The following is a 15180-nucleotide window of genomic DNA, read 5'->3' as shown; positions in this document are numbered from 1 at the left end:
TCTGAGCTACCAGAGAATCCCCTCATCCCTCATACAGGGAGTCAATGGACAATATCTACAAACTGAAGAACAGGAGAAAGAGATGGATAATATTAATCTCCAGATATTTAAATATCTGAAGAAAAAGCTAAAAGCTTTGAAAGCCATTGCCTCTGGGAAGCAGGAGATGGTTATATTATAATACTTTTTAACACTATTTTACTTTTAAAATTATCAGCACATTTTATTTGGTTTAAAAAAATGAAAAATTTTAGAACAATATGGTGAAGAGGAGAAATGATAGCATTGAAAAACTTTAATGAGATAAAAGCAAATGCACAACAGATGAAACATTCTATGTTGGGAGTTGTGATCAGGAGGAATTTGGCTCTATTTGTGATATTTGAATTTTACTTGTATATATATATATATATATATATATATATATATAATTTATAAAATATAAAAGCCATAATAATGCAGTTAGAGGAAAAAAGCCAACACGGTGGGTTCAGATTGTACAAACACAAAACTTAACTAAGCTGTCATCTTGATTTAGGGGGACCAGGAATTAAAACACACAATTCACACTGGTAAACCAAATGCATTTATCTTTAAGATACCTCTAAATCCTCCATTACCATGGCCTGCCTTTGGAGACAAGAATGGCAACCCACTCCAATATTCCTGCCTGGGAAATCCCATGGACAGAGAAGCCTGGCAGGCTACAGTCCATGGGGTCACAAACAGTTGGACACACCTTAGTGACTGAGCACACATGGGCTGCCTTACCACATTTTAAAAGATGTGTTAATTCTTTTCAAATCAAATTTAATACCCTGAAAAATTGTTTAATATTTCAAAGAAGCTCCACCAATGGGCTTTATTGATATTCTCCTCTGAGGCCAAAGAATGTCTGGTAGCCATAGCACTTACCCTGATCTTTATTATCCAGAAAATCCATATTTGGATGTGCCAACCTCTAAATTTCCAGCACACTTACTAATCAGTCCTAATCATTTCACTATAAGGGAAACAGGAAACATTCTTAAGAGGAAATGGGGAGAGAGTCACTTCCCAGAGCCCCTAGACCCGTGGTGGGCAACGCTCCCCAAATATATACATTGCCCCTAACTCCCCAAGTACACAGTAGCCACAACAAATACCTTCTTAGTCTCTTTCTTCTCAAACATGCTGTTCACACTATATAGATTAAGAACCAGGAACTTACAGGCCTTACTCTAAAGACTGGTTTTGCCTTTCAAAAACCCCTTCATCTCAGAGGCAATCGCAGGCCAAAGGCAGGGAGCAGGGTAAGTGGGTGGGCAGGAGGGGTCTGGATACAAAACAAGGGGGACCTGGTGAGGGACGGGGCTAGAGGGGGCTGCCACCGCTCTAGAAATACTTCATGACATCAGCGGATCCAGGCTCCCTAGGCTTCCACTTACTGAGATGTGTATCCTTAGACAAATTACTTAACTGAAAAAGAGATACTAACAGCACCGCCCTCAGCAGGTCGCCAGGGTGAATGAGATACTGCACAGAAAGTGTCGGGTCCAGCCCAGATCGAATATCCTGCAGAGGCAGCCCCTTCTGACGACTGCAGCTCGCCCTTGGTGGAGGCTCCTCGGAAGGCTCCTACACGGTCACACGCATTCACATTTCTAACACGCTGTGTCCTTGTCCAGAGACAGGAAGGTGTGCATGTACCTGCTGAGTCCTGGAGAGCCAGGCCTGCGAGTGTGTGACTATTGGGTAATAACCTGGGAAACGGCAGGCCAAGCACTCATTAAAGGCTGTGAAAATATTTGGCGGGGGGGGGGGGGTGTCTGTGTAATATTGAGGTGGGAAAACTTCCCAACCCTTGCTCCCTGGGCTCCTCTGATGGTCTGGCAGACCCACACATCCCCTGTGCTCATCCCAGTCCTCCCGGCACTTACCAGTCCTCCATGAGCCATCTCACCGCAGGCTCGGCTGGTCAAGTCTCCCCTGCACCGACCACATCTGTTCACTGCTGAGCAATGACTCTGGCCCTGGAAGGTGGTCAGGGGATGAGCTGCTCACCCCCAGTAATAAGTGGCTACTGCTTCCCTTTTACCAATATCAGTCCTGAGTCTCCCAGACCACCGGTTATTAACATGATTTGCTAGTTTTTCCCTGAATGGGAAGAAGAAGCTAGAGTATAATCTTACCTTCCTGTTTACCCCAGAAATCACCCGACGCTAACTTAGAGGTCCTTCTTCAGGTCATTAACCAAGGTGCCCTCTGTCATGTCCCTCGGACACTCATTCACTCTGTGGCAGTGCCTCCCATCCCTCTTCTCACCAAGCCACACGGAGAAAATAATACTGTTTGCACTGCACCCAGGGAAAGTGGGCACGGAGCCGCTGGAGGTGGGTGGGCCCACAGATGCTTCATCAGGGATGAGAGGATGGAGATCTCGACATATCCCTAGTCCTCTCCTGGATCCTGACCCTGTATCACAGCACTCGGTCCTGTATAAGAGCACTGAGGCCTGTACCATAGCGTGTAGCCCTGTATCCCGGTCTCATTCCTGTGTCACTGGGCTCATTACATCTATGGTCTTACACGGTGACTTTTCCGTCTCCACAACAAGACTGGAAACTGCACAATTGGACTGGGTATGATTTCCTGGTGCCTCCCTCTCCGCTAGAGCATTATCAAGTCCCAGCAACCACTGAACACATATTTGTTCCACTATAAACAGTCACGGGGCTTCCCAGGTGGCGCTAGCGGTCAAGAACCTGCCTGCCAATGCAGGAGACTTAAGGGACGTGAGTTTGATCCCTGAGTTGGGAAGACCCCCCTGGAGGAGGGCATGGCAACCCACTCTAGTATTCTTGCCTGGAGAATCCCACGGACAGAGGAGCCTGGCAGGCTACAGACCATAGGTTCACAGTCGGATGTGATCGAGTCAGATGTGACCTAGGGACTAAACAGCAAAGGACGGCAGGCAGGGCAGGGGCCTGAGGACCAAAGAACCACCTTCCTGACTTAAACTCAGTATCCTTTTCAAAATCATACTGTAACCTCTTTTATAAACATCTTCAGGAATTGTCCTCATTTTGTTTCGGAGGCAAACAGAAAACAAGTGGAAGGGAAATCCTCTTTGAAGAAGTTTAAAATGGTCCCAGGCCTGAAATGCTGGGTTTGCAGAGGAGCTGCCAAGTCTGGTGAACACTGGACCCGTGCGGGGAGGACGGAAGCAGAGGGACAAAGGGGCAGCGGGCAGGACTCAAGCCACGTTGACGCTGTCTTAACACAGTTCATCAGGAGGCACCAGGGGGTCTGGGAGCACAGGTCTGGGCCCATCTGATGCCACCAGATGTCTGGAGAGAGATGCGCAGGCCTGCCGTCTTTGCCCAAAGCAATCTCTCAGCAGGTGGGGAAGAGGCAAAAGGATTGGTGTTGGTAATGGCAGGAGGACCTCACAGGTGTCAACATTGGCCAGTGGACATTTATGTGCCTTAGGAGCACCGGCTCACTTCATCCTCCCAACAACCCCAAGAGAAGAGCTACTCCACTCATTCTAGAGACAGGGAGACCGAGATACAAAGAGACCAGGTAAATGGCCTCAAGCCACGCAAGCTGAAAGTAGGGCAGCCACCAAACTATGAATCTTGAACATCTCACTCCCAACCTGCACTCCCAACTACTAAGTCAGTCCTGGGGCCGATTCGTCAGCAGAGGGTGGAAGACATGATCTTGAGAAGAGGAACTGTGTGGTTTGGGCTTCCCGGCAGACACACCACTCCACCCTGGGGCACAGTGTTAGTGAGAAAGCGTCCAGAAATGAGAGGCAAAATCCAGCAGACGGGTTCCACCAACTCAGCTCTGGCAACTCCCAGCATTGTGGGTCAACAAACAACTGGCTCCGGGAACATAAACTCTTTCAAAATTGAGCGTCTCTTGGGAAGAGCCAGAGGCAAAAATCCCTCAGGAAAGGAGGAAAGAAATGTGAGCAAATGTGGGTGAAAAATATATGCCCCCAAAATGATGCCACTGGGCTTCCCTGGTGGCTCAGTGGTAAAGACTCCAATGCAGGAGACACGGGTTTGCTCCCTGGTCTGGTAAGATCTCAATTAAAAAAGAAAAAAAGGCAAAATGATGAAAATAAGGAAATGAACATGATGGCTGTGTTAACCAAAACAAGACTTCTCTGAACTCAGACCTCAAAGAACAAATAAAGACTTCAACAAGGAGATAAGCAAAAAAAAAAGCATATAAGGAAGCTAGCCAAATTCACGGAAGCAACAGAAGAGAAAAATAAAGCCACTGCAAAAGTGAAAACGTCATCACAAGAAGAAAGAAGAGATGCTGCAAAATGCAGCAAAAAAGAGTCGCTGCAAAGTGGGGCAAAAGGCTTCCGCGCAGTTATACAGATAAAAAAAATACTAAGAGCAGTAAAACACTCAAAACAAGGGCACCCAAAACAAAGCTCCGAAACTCTGCCACCCTGTGAATGACTTTTAGGAAGCATTGAAAACAAAAACCACAGTGCACGCAAAGATGACAGAACCAAGGCTGATTGTACCTCTGTGCATTCACACAGAGTGATTTGCAAGATGCAAATTTTGAAAAACAAGGTTCAGAAAGTGGGTAGAGTAAGTGCTTATTCATGAGACAGAAAAGGATATGCATATGTGAGAAGGCTTGTATCTGCACAAAAATGCGTAGAGGGGACACGTGTTAAACTGTAAGCAAGTGCCTCTGAGGAGGGAGCCTGGAGATCTATGGTGGGAGTAAGGTTGCATGGGTGTGTGTTCAGTCGCATCCAACTCTTTGCGACCCCTGGACTGTAGTCCACCAGGCTCCTCTGTCCATGGAATTTTCCAGGAGTGCATTGCCATTTCCTCCTCCAGGAAGATCTTCCCAACCCAGGGATTGAACCCATGTCTCTTGCGTCTCCTGCACTGGCAGGCAGATTCTCCACCACTTTGAGGTTACTTTTATCTTGTACCATTTTGGGCTGTTTGAATGTTACCACCATCACCACCGCAACAACAAACTTTTCAAATAAAAGGAAAATACACATGTATGTGTATATACACGCACACACGTGCACACACACACACACACACACACACACACATACACCTAACATTAAGTATACATGAAAATACGGGCAGTCATACAATGGGAGGCTCCAGCGGCATTTCTCAGCTGGGTGGACCAGTAAGTTTATCAACACACTTGAACCACTGAATAAACGTACTTTGCTCCTGTTTTTTACAAGTCTGATCAAGGTATCACTCCTCCCTGAACCAAGGAACCAGTTCAGTAATATCATATCATTGGACAACTTCAGTCCTTTCAAAGCTCTTCCATTCAGTCAAGAATGTACAAGGAGGCATAAAGATGTTCCCAGTGTACCACCCGAATGGATCCTGCGCTAAACAGATGTATTTGGCCAAGCTCCAGCCTCTGGGGGCAAGTGGCCAATGGTTCTTTAGACCAACAAAGGAAAGGGAGTTGCTGTCTGTCCTTCTATGGAGATTGAATTTTCTCCATAATTCATTTACAGTAAAGTTCTAAGCACAGAATACACAAACATAAACTGGCATGGCTATTACTGCCATCCTGAGGTCTCCACTGTAGCAAACTTGGAAGTCCCAGTTACAGAAGCAGGGTCCCAGAGTTGTCATGGGAGCCCTTAATAATAATGTGTTCTCTTTTCCATGGCTAGTTTTGAGATGTCAGTGCTTATGCAACAGATAAAAGGTATCAACTTAATTAAAATGGGCAAAAGGCCAAGTGATGCACTTAATGTTCCATTTAGAATCTAAGCCTCCAAAAGAAGAAAATATTAATAGAAACCATCTTCCCGTGTCCTCCAAATGAATGTTTTTATCTGAATCCAGGCTCCACAGGGCTGATGGTCAGAAACACACCCATGGAGACATGTTCTGTAGTGAAATCATGACCTTAGTCAAGAAAAGTAAGCTTACCAGCTGCACCAGTTTTAAAAAATCAACGAAGACATCACTTCTCAACATGTTTGGGTCCACGGTTACTGAAAAACAGGGACAGCAAGCCAGGTTAGCACGGGGGCTGGATTGACTGTTCTGTTAAACTGCTCCGTCCTCCAGGGAGCCCTCCAGACCTTGACAGTGCACCGCAGCCTCCTTAAAGGCAACGGAGCCTTTGACTTCTCAAATCCATGAAAACCTACAAAGCCCTCCTCCTCCAGGAAGCCTGGACTGACAACATGAACCCATCACACCATCCCAGGTGACTCTTTCCAGGAGTCCTTTTTCATTCATGCACATCCATCACTCAATAGCCATCTTGCTGCCCCTACTAGAAAGATGATGAAGTTGATACGAAGAAACAATAAGATCTAAAACTGAGGATCTAGACTCCCACTTTAGCGAGATGCTTGGTCATTTGAAAATTTTAAATCAGCCAAGAAACAAGGATGGAGAGGACTTCTTTTCACAATGGGAGCTCTCAAGAGGTTATCCAAAAAAAAAAAAAGAAAAAAATCAATAATAAGGCTACCAAAGATTTAAAGTTTTGTTCTTCTGTACTTATATGACATTTACCCCCTTAGATGTAAAGCTCCAGATACCAACACCCAGAGCTGTGGCCAGAGTACATGGGGCCGGGACTGCCCCTCGAGGGCCCCACAGTTACACGTGAGGGGTTTCCCTACAGTTTTCTCAGTTCTTATCTTCCTCCCCACAAGTCCTCTCCCACACTCTGCACTTGAGCTGAACTTATCCATCTTCTAAATCTATATTAAATGTCTTTCTTTTCGTTGCTCTTTTACTGATCTTGTCAAATCACTTCTACCAGCATTCCAAACTAGCACTGACTGAGGTCATTTCGGGTTGTGCTTCCCAAATGATGCCAGGTTTTTCAAAATAAAATAACTAAGACAGAGAGTCTCTGTAAGAGCAAAAACTCTTCCCCCTCTCTTTTAAAGAGATAATTTCAGCACGGGGTGGGGGGGGGGGTGGGGAGGTGGGCAAGCTCTTGTCTTACTTTCTGGAATATATGTGGCATGTGTGCTAAGTCACTTCAGTCATGTTTGACTCTGTGTGACCCTATCAACTGTAGCCTACCAGGCTCCACTGTTCATGGGAGTCTCCAGGCAAGAATACTGGAGTAGGTTGTCAATCCCTTCTCCAGAGGATCTTTCTGACCCAGGGATTGAACCCACGTGGCATATGTCTCCTGCATTGGCAGGCAGGTCCTTTACCACTAGAGTCACCTGGGAAGCCTATATGTGGCATGTATGCAAGTTAATCATGACAATCAGTACCCTGGATCCTTGGGATGGGGAACGCTGTTGAAGACGTGTTCAATAAATTAGTATTTACTGTACAACCGTTAAATACCGAGTACTATGCAAAGCATTTTGCATGTTTTAGCTCACTCAATATTCACAACAAATGCTGAAGTAAAGAGCATTTCCATTTTACAGATAAAGACACTGAAGCTCAGAGAAGGTAAGTCTCTTTCCCCGGGTCACACAGCCAGTGAGGTGCAAACCGGGGGCTTGGCTCTAGGTCTGAGCAGAGCCTGTGCTCTCAGTCACAATGCTAGACTGCACTGTAGCACCTCCTTCCTCTACCTTCCAAGGGGATGCATGGGGCATCCTGATTATGGATAAAGGCCAGGTCTAGAGAAGTGACCCATTAAGCACAGTAATCATTTGTGAAAAGGCCAGTTGTTAAGGAGTATTTCATGAAGATCTGAGAAAGCAAACCAAGACAGAATGAAATTTCAAAAGATATTACATTTTGAACTCGAAAAAAATTTATTTAATATGTCTAAAAAGGGGTACATTCTCCATTACAAAAGATGAATGGAAAATAGATGACTTCTAGAATTTCTATTTGCTATGTTTTAAAAAAAATATGTGGCATGTATACTATCTATGGTGAAACAGATCACCAGCCCAGGTGGGATGCACGAGACAAGTGCTCCGGCCTGGTGCACTGGGAAGACCCAGAGGAATCGGGTGGAGAGGGAGGTGGGAGGGGGGATCGGGATTGGGAATACATGTAAATCCATGGCTGATTCATATCAATGTATGACAAAACCCACTGGAAAAAAAAATAATAATAATAAAAATTAAAAAAAAAAAAATATGTGCAACTCTGAAAATAATTTCTTCAGATGACCATTATATCTACTACTCTGAGCACAAATCCCTTAGAAGAAATAGAGTAGTCCTCATAGTCAACTAAAGAGTCTGAAAGGCAGTACTTGGGGACAATCTCAATAACAAGAGAATGACCTCTGTTTGTTTCCAAGGCAAACCATTCAATTCTAAGTAATTCAAGTCTATGCCCCAATCAGTAATGTCAAAGAAACTGAAGTTGAATGGTTCTATGAAGACCTACACTACTACCTAGAGCTAACACCAAAACAAGATGTCCTTTTTATCATAGGGGACTGGAATGCAAAAGTCAAGAGATACCTGGAGTAACAGGCAAGTTTGGCTTTGGAGTTCAAAATGAAGCAGAGCAAAGGCTAAAAGAGTTTTGCCAAGAGAACGCACTGGTCATAGCAAACACCTTCTTCCAACAACACAAGAGAAGACTCTACACATGGACATCACCAGATGGTCAATACTGAAGTCAGACTGATTATATTCTTTTTGGCCAAAGATGGAGAAGCTCTATACAGTCAGCAAAAACAAGACCGGTAGCTGACTGTGGCTCACATCATGAACTCCTTATTGCCAAATTCAGACTTAAATTGAAGAAAGTAGGGAAAACCACTAGACCATTCAGGTGTGACCTAAATCAAATCCCTCACAATTATACAGTAGAAGTGAGAAATAGATTCAAGGGACTAGATCTGATAGAGTGCCTGAAGAACTATGGACAGAGGTTCATAACAGGTACAGGAGGCTGTGACCAAAACTACCTCCAAGAAAAAGAAATACAAAAAGGCAAAATGGTTGTCTGAGGACGCCTTACAGAAAGGCCTTCTCAGGTTGTCTGAGAAAAGGAGAGACATGAAAGGCAAAAGAGAACAGGAAAGATATACCCATCTGAATGCAGAGTTCCAAAGAATAGCAAGGAGAGATAAGAAAGCCTTCCTCAGTGATCAGTGCAAAGAAATAGAGAAAAACAATAAAAGGGGAAAGAATACAGATCTCTTCAAGAAAATTAGAGATACCAAGGGAACATTTCATGCAAAGATGGGCACAATAAAGGACAAAAATGGTATGGACCTAACAGAAGCAGAAGATAATAAGAAGCGGTAGCAAGAATACACAGAAGAACTATACAAAAAAAGATCATCACCCAGACAACCACTATGGTGTGATCACTCACCTACAGCCAGACATCCTGGAATGCGAAGTCAAGTGGTCCTTAGGAAGCATCACTATGAACAAAGCTAGTGGAGGTGATGGAATTCCAGTTGAGCTATTTCAAATCCTGAAAGATGATGCTGTGAAAGTGCTGCACTCAATATGCCAGCAAATTTGGAAAACTCAGCAGTGGCCACAGGACTGGAAAAGGTCAATTTTCATTCCAATCCCAAAGAAAGGCAATCCCAAAGAATGTTCAAACTACCACACAATTGCGTTTATCTTACATGCTAGCAAAGTAATGCTCAAAAGTCTCCGAGCGAGGTTTCAACAGCATGTGAATCAAGAACTTCCAGATGTACTGCTGGATTTAGAAAAGGCAGAGGAACCAAAGATCAAATTGTCAACATCCATTGGATCATAGAAAAAGCAAGAGAGTTCCAGGAAAACATCTACTTCTGCTTCATTGACTACTCTAAAGCCTTTGACTTTAGCGTATCATAACAAACTGTAGAAAATTCTTAAAGAGATGGGAATACCAGACCACCTTACCTGCCTTCAGAGAAACTTGTATGCAGGTCAAGAAGCAATAGTAAGAACCGGACATGGAGCAACAGACTGATTCCAAATTGGGAAAGGAGTACATCAAGGCTGTATATTGTCACCTTGCCTGTTTAACTTGTTTAACTTGTATTCAGAGTACATCATGTGAAATGCCAGGCTGAATGAAGCACAAACTAAAATCAAGATTTCTGGGAGAAATATCAGTAACCTCAGATATTCAGATGACATCACCCTTATGGCAGAAAGCAAAGAGGAACTAAAGAGCCTCTTGATGGAGGTGAAAGAGGAGAGTGAAAAAGCTGTCTTAAAACTCAACATTCAAAAAACTAAGATCAAGGCATACAGTCCCATCACTTCAAGGCAAATAGATGGGGAAACAATGAAAACAGTGACAGACTTTATTTTCTTGGGCTCCAAAATCACTGCAGATTGTGACTGCAGCCATGAAATTAAAAGATGCTTGCTCCTTGGAAGAAAAGCTATGAGAAACCTAGGCAGCATATTAGAAAGCAGAGACATTACTTTGCCAATAAAGATCCATCTAGTCAAAGCTATGGTTTTTCCAGTAGTCATGTATGGATGTGAGAGCTGGACCATAAAGAAGGCTGTGTTGAAGAATTTATGCTTTTGAACTGCAGTGTTGGAGAAGACTCTTGAGAGTCCCTTGGACTACAAGGAGATCAAACCAGTCAATCTTAAAGGAAATCAGTCCTGTTTATTCATTGGAAGGACTGATGCTGAAGAAGAAGCTCCAATACTTTGGCCACCTGATGTGAAGAGCCGACTCATTAAAAAAGACCCTGATGCTGGGAATGATTGAAGGCAGGAGGAGAAGGAGACGACAGAGGACAAGATGGTTGAATGGCATCACCAACTCAATTGACATGAGTTTGAGCAAGCTCTGGGAGATGGTGATGGACAGGGAAGCCTGGGGTGCTGCAGTCCATGGGGTCGCAAAGAGTCGGACACTACTGAGCAACTGAACAACAATAAGAAAGATCTGTAAGATTAATGTTTTAAGAGGAGTAAAATCAACATACAGAAGAAAAAGGTTTTTTTCTTTTGTAGTGAAGGACATTAGTGGGGTAGTCAGCGATGTTTAAATAAAGTCTCTATGCTAGATAGCATTACTATATCAGTGTTAATTGCCCGATTTTTATAACTACACTGTAGTTACTGAAGAGAAAGTCCTTGATCTCAGGAAATACACATAGCTGTACTTAACGATAAGGTAGTTTATATAGGCAAAACAAGTGTCTCAAAAATTATATACAATATATATTATGCATTCATTCATAACACAAATGCAGACTTGGGAAAGTGAGAGAGAGGGATAAAGCAAATGTAAAGTGTTAACATCTGAGAAATCTGGGTAGAATATACAGAAATTTTTGCATTAATTTTGCAACATCTCTGTAAGTCAGAAATTCTTTCAGACTAAAAAGTTCTAAAAACTCAGATTCAGGACATCCCTGGTGGCACAGCCAATAGAAATCTGCCTGCCAATACAGGGGACATGGGTTCGGGCCCTGGCCGGGGGGGATTCCACCTGCCGTGGAGCAACTGGGCCCTTGGGCCACAGCTACTGAGCCCAAGAGCCGCAGCTCCTGAGCCCACGTGTTCTAGAGCCCGCGCTCTGCAATAAGAGACCCACTTGGGGTGAGAAGCCCATGTACCGCAGCGCACAGTAGCCCCCGCTAAAGAAAGCCCACATGCAGGAATGAAGACCCAGAGCGGCCCAAATAAGCTAATTAATTAATTCAAAACAAAACTCAGATACAGGAAAATGTACAGAGTAAGCTTCAATTTGTCTTTAACCAACAAAGATGTACACACACACTAGAATACACAGGATGGTTTCTGAGAAATACACAAGCCTCTTGTATTAATAATAGTATTTTCTTTTAAAGGCATGGGAATCTGAGGTGGAAGGGAACATGTCTTTCATTTTAAACTCTTTGGCCAGGTTTTATTTTTAAAACATTTTATGTCTATACCATTTCCCCCTTTTAAACCTTTAACTGTTTGAATGCCAATGATTCTAAAATTTCTCCCCACCATCCTCTCTTATGAGAGCTCATCTTGCTGTGCATATAGGACTTTTCAGAAGCCCAGAAATGCACCAAGACTCTGTATCACTAGCCCCATGGGTCCAGAGCAGACCTCCAAGCATCCCTGGTGCCTCAGCTCTGCTCCTAGGGAGGCCAGAGATGAAACTGCCATCTCCAGCACTGCCAGGAAACATTTCTGATATCTCCTGAAATCTTTCACATAAAAGCAGATCATTTTATCCTTTTGTTCAGTCTTAATCCAAATGCCATTCCTTTGATTTCTACAATCAAAACCAACACAGAGCACCTGGGGGAGGGGTGACTCTAAACAAAGCATTCTTATACCAAATACAAAGACCACATATTGTATGATTCCATTTACGTGAAATATCCAGAGCAGGCAAATTTATAAAGGCATAAATTAGTGTATAAAGACAAGGGCTGGTAAGGGAGAGAAATAGGAAGTGGCTGATAATAGGTATAAAATTTCTTTTGGGGTGGTAAAAATGCTTTCAGATTAGATGACGGTGATGGTTACACAATTCTGTAAATATACCAAGAGCCATTGAGGACAGATATAAACCTTCACATTTCCACAGATCTGTTTAAAAAAATCCAAATACATACCATTTTGCAAATATTGTTCTAACTGGTCCCTTCTCTCATCAGCCATAGATGTGGTCATTGCAAGATAGTACTTTGGTGGAAAGGGTGGCAGGCAATTTCCAAACACCCGCTTCAGCTGAAAGATCCAGAAAACACAAGGTTAAGGCAAAGCGCCTACCATTCAAGGTTGGTGAGACATCAAAGCCTCTGCTTGGGGCAAGTCTCTCTCCAGCACTTTATTTGTTTATTTTTTTTTTTTTTTAAGGAATTGATTGATATATGAATACTTGAATGGCTAAACATTTACCACTAGTGCCACTTGGGAAGCACTGGAGCTTTTTTGGAAATACCTCTTTATAACACTGAGGAAGATGGCTTTTACTCTTTAGTTTGTTCACAGTTCTTTTTTTTTTTTTTTTTTAGTTGCTAATTAGAGGCTAATTACTTCACAACATTGCAGTGGGTTTTATCATACATTGACATGAATCAGCCATAGAGTTACATGTATTCCCCATCCCGATCCCCCCTCCCACCTCCCTCTCCACCCGATTCCTCTGGGTCTTCCCAGTGCACCAGGCCCGAGCACTTGTCTCATGCATCCAACCTGGGCTGGTGATCTGTTTCACCCTAGATAATATACATGTTTCGATGCTGTTCTCTCGAAACAGCCCACCCTCGCCTTCTCCCACAGAGTCCAAAAGTCTGTTCTGTACATCTGTGTCTCTTTTTTTGTTTTGCATATAGGGTTATCATTACCATCTTTCTAAATTCCATATATATGTGTTAGTATGCTGTAATGTTCTTTATCTTTCTGGCTTAAGGCTGAGTAATATTCCATGGTGTATATGTACCACAGCTTCCTTATCCATTCGTCTGTTGATGGGCATCTAGGTTGCTTCCATGTCCTAGCTATTATAAACAGTCCAGCACTTTATTTAAAATTAACACTTCCTGATGGTCAAAAGGAGGAAAAAGTAATACCTTGATTTTCTTAAAGAGGATTTTATTTTAGTAGAGGCTCCTAGAACACTGTGAGACGTATCGCAGACTGACAACTCCAGTCTGAGTTTGGTAGATTTGGGGTATATTTTAATCTTTCGTTTGTTTTTACACAACACATCAGTCACATCATACAATATTCCTTTAATTCATTCCCCAGTAGTATTCATGACATCAATGGTTAGAGTTAGGAATTTAATTACCCCTCCCCACACCCACCCAATTTGAACAGAACAGCAGATGTTCAGAGTTGTGCAGTCTAATTTGGTAGTCTCTGCCAACGCAGCTAGTTCAAACTGAGATGGGTGGTAAGTGTAAAATACACTCTAGTTTTAAGGGAAGACTTCGTACAAAGGGAAGAGAATGTAAAACATTTTGCTAATAACTTTTTAGGAATGTGCCTGCTAAGTAGCTTCAGTTATGTCCAACTCTTTGGAATATGACTGCCAGGCTGCTCTGTCCGTGAGATTCTCCAAGCAAGAACATAGGAGTGAGTTGCCATACCCTCCTCAATCACTTTTTATATTGATTACCTACTGAAATCATAATATTTTAGACATATCAGATTAAATAAAATATATCATTAAAATTAATTCCACCTGTTTTTTAAATCTTTTTTAACATGTTAAAATTTTAACACAAAATTTTGCAGTGTTACATATGTGGCTTACATTCTATTGCTAGTGGACAATGTTGGTTTCTAAAAGTCCTGCAAGGCTGACATATGATCCCAATAGAAACTCTGCCAGACCCCTCCCTCTTCCCCACCCACATATGACCCAAGACCATGACCATGTTGGAAACTATCTTTATGCAAGCTCACAGTGGATGCATCAAAAATAATTTTTAAATTAGGTAATCAAAAATGACCTTCATCCCAGACTCACATTTACAGTGAAAGCTTGAAAATAAGACATTGTATCATTCTCTTTAAAGTAGAAGAAAGGAAACCAGTACGATTTTAACATGGTACCTCTGGAACAGGAAATTTCACTGGCTTAAAGAAAATAAGAGCAGATCTAAGAGAAATGAGACTGCAAACAAGAACGAACTAAAATTCCATGACCTTTGTCAAAAATACAGTGTGTGTTTGGCAAATATTTACCTTGCACCAGCCCTAACTTCAAAATAGATCCCAAATCTGGCCTCTTCTTCCTCCCCCACTGCCATCACTCTTGTCCACACCCCTGTCATCTCTTGTTCCAGGTTATTGCAGTAACTTTCCAACAGATCTCTCTGCCTCCGCCCTTGCTCCCCTTCCATCTATTCCTAATACAGAATCTAAAGTTACTTAAAAATGTAAGTCAGGATTCATATCAATGTATGACAAAACCCACTGAAAAAATAAATAAATAAATAAAGGAAAAAAAAAAAAGAACTGGGAAAAAAAAAAAAAATGTAAGTCAGATCATTCCTCTGCCCTGCACAAAATTCTTCATAGCAGCCCATCTCACTCAAGTACGAGCCAAAATTCTTAGGGTGGCCCAGAATTGGGCCCCCAATAAGACGTCCATTAGCCACCTGTGACTATTTAAATTTAAACTTAAAATTTAAAGTTCAACTCCTCCATCTCACTAACCACATTTAAAATACTCAATAGCCACTGGAAACATGGCAAGTTCCTACTAAATTGGACAAAGAAGATACAGAGCATTTCCACCAGCACATAAATTTCTATTGGACAGT

At 42.7% G+C, this 15180-nt stretch overlaps 1 protein-coding gene across 1 annotated transcript in view; it reads right to left on the bottom strand.

Moving 5' to 3' along the window:
- The window catches only part of SNX31 (sorting nexin 31), an 81385-nt gene that overhangs the window by 55705 nt on the left and 10500 nt on the right, over window positions 1-15180 (bottom strand). The window contains exons 3-4 of the mRNA XM_061122862.1: window positions 12517-12631; window positions 5949-6013 (exon numbers count right to left, since the gene is read on the bottom strand). Of these exons, the coding sequence (XP_060978845.1) occupies window positions 5949-6013; window positions 12517-12631 (180 nt within the window). The remainder of the gene's footprint in view (window positions 1-5948; window positions 6014-12516; window positions 12632-15180) is intronic.

The sequence above is a fragment of the Dama dama genome, chromosome 21, assembly GCF_033118175.1.
Source record: "Dama dama isolate Ldn47 chromosome 21, ASM3311817v1, whole genome shotgun sequence".
Classification (NCBI taxonomy): Eukaryota; Metazoa; Chordata; class Mammalia; order Artiodactyla; family Cervidae; genus Dama; species Dama dama.
The sequence above is the reverse complement of the archived record's forward strand: the minus strand, read 5'-3'. Positions and strand labels throughout refer to the sequence as shown.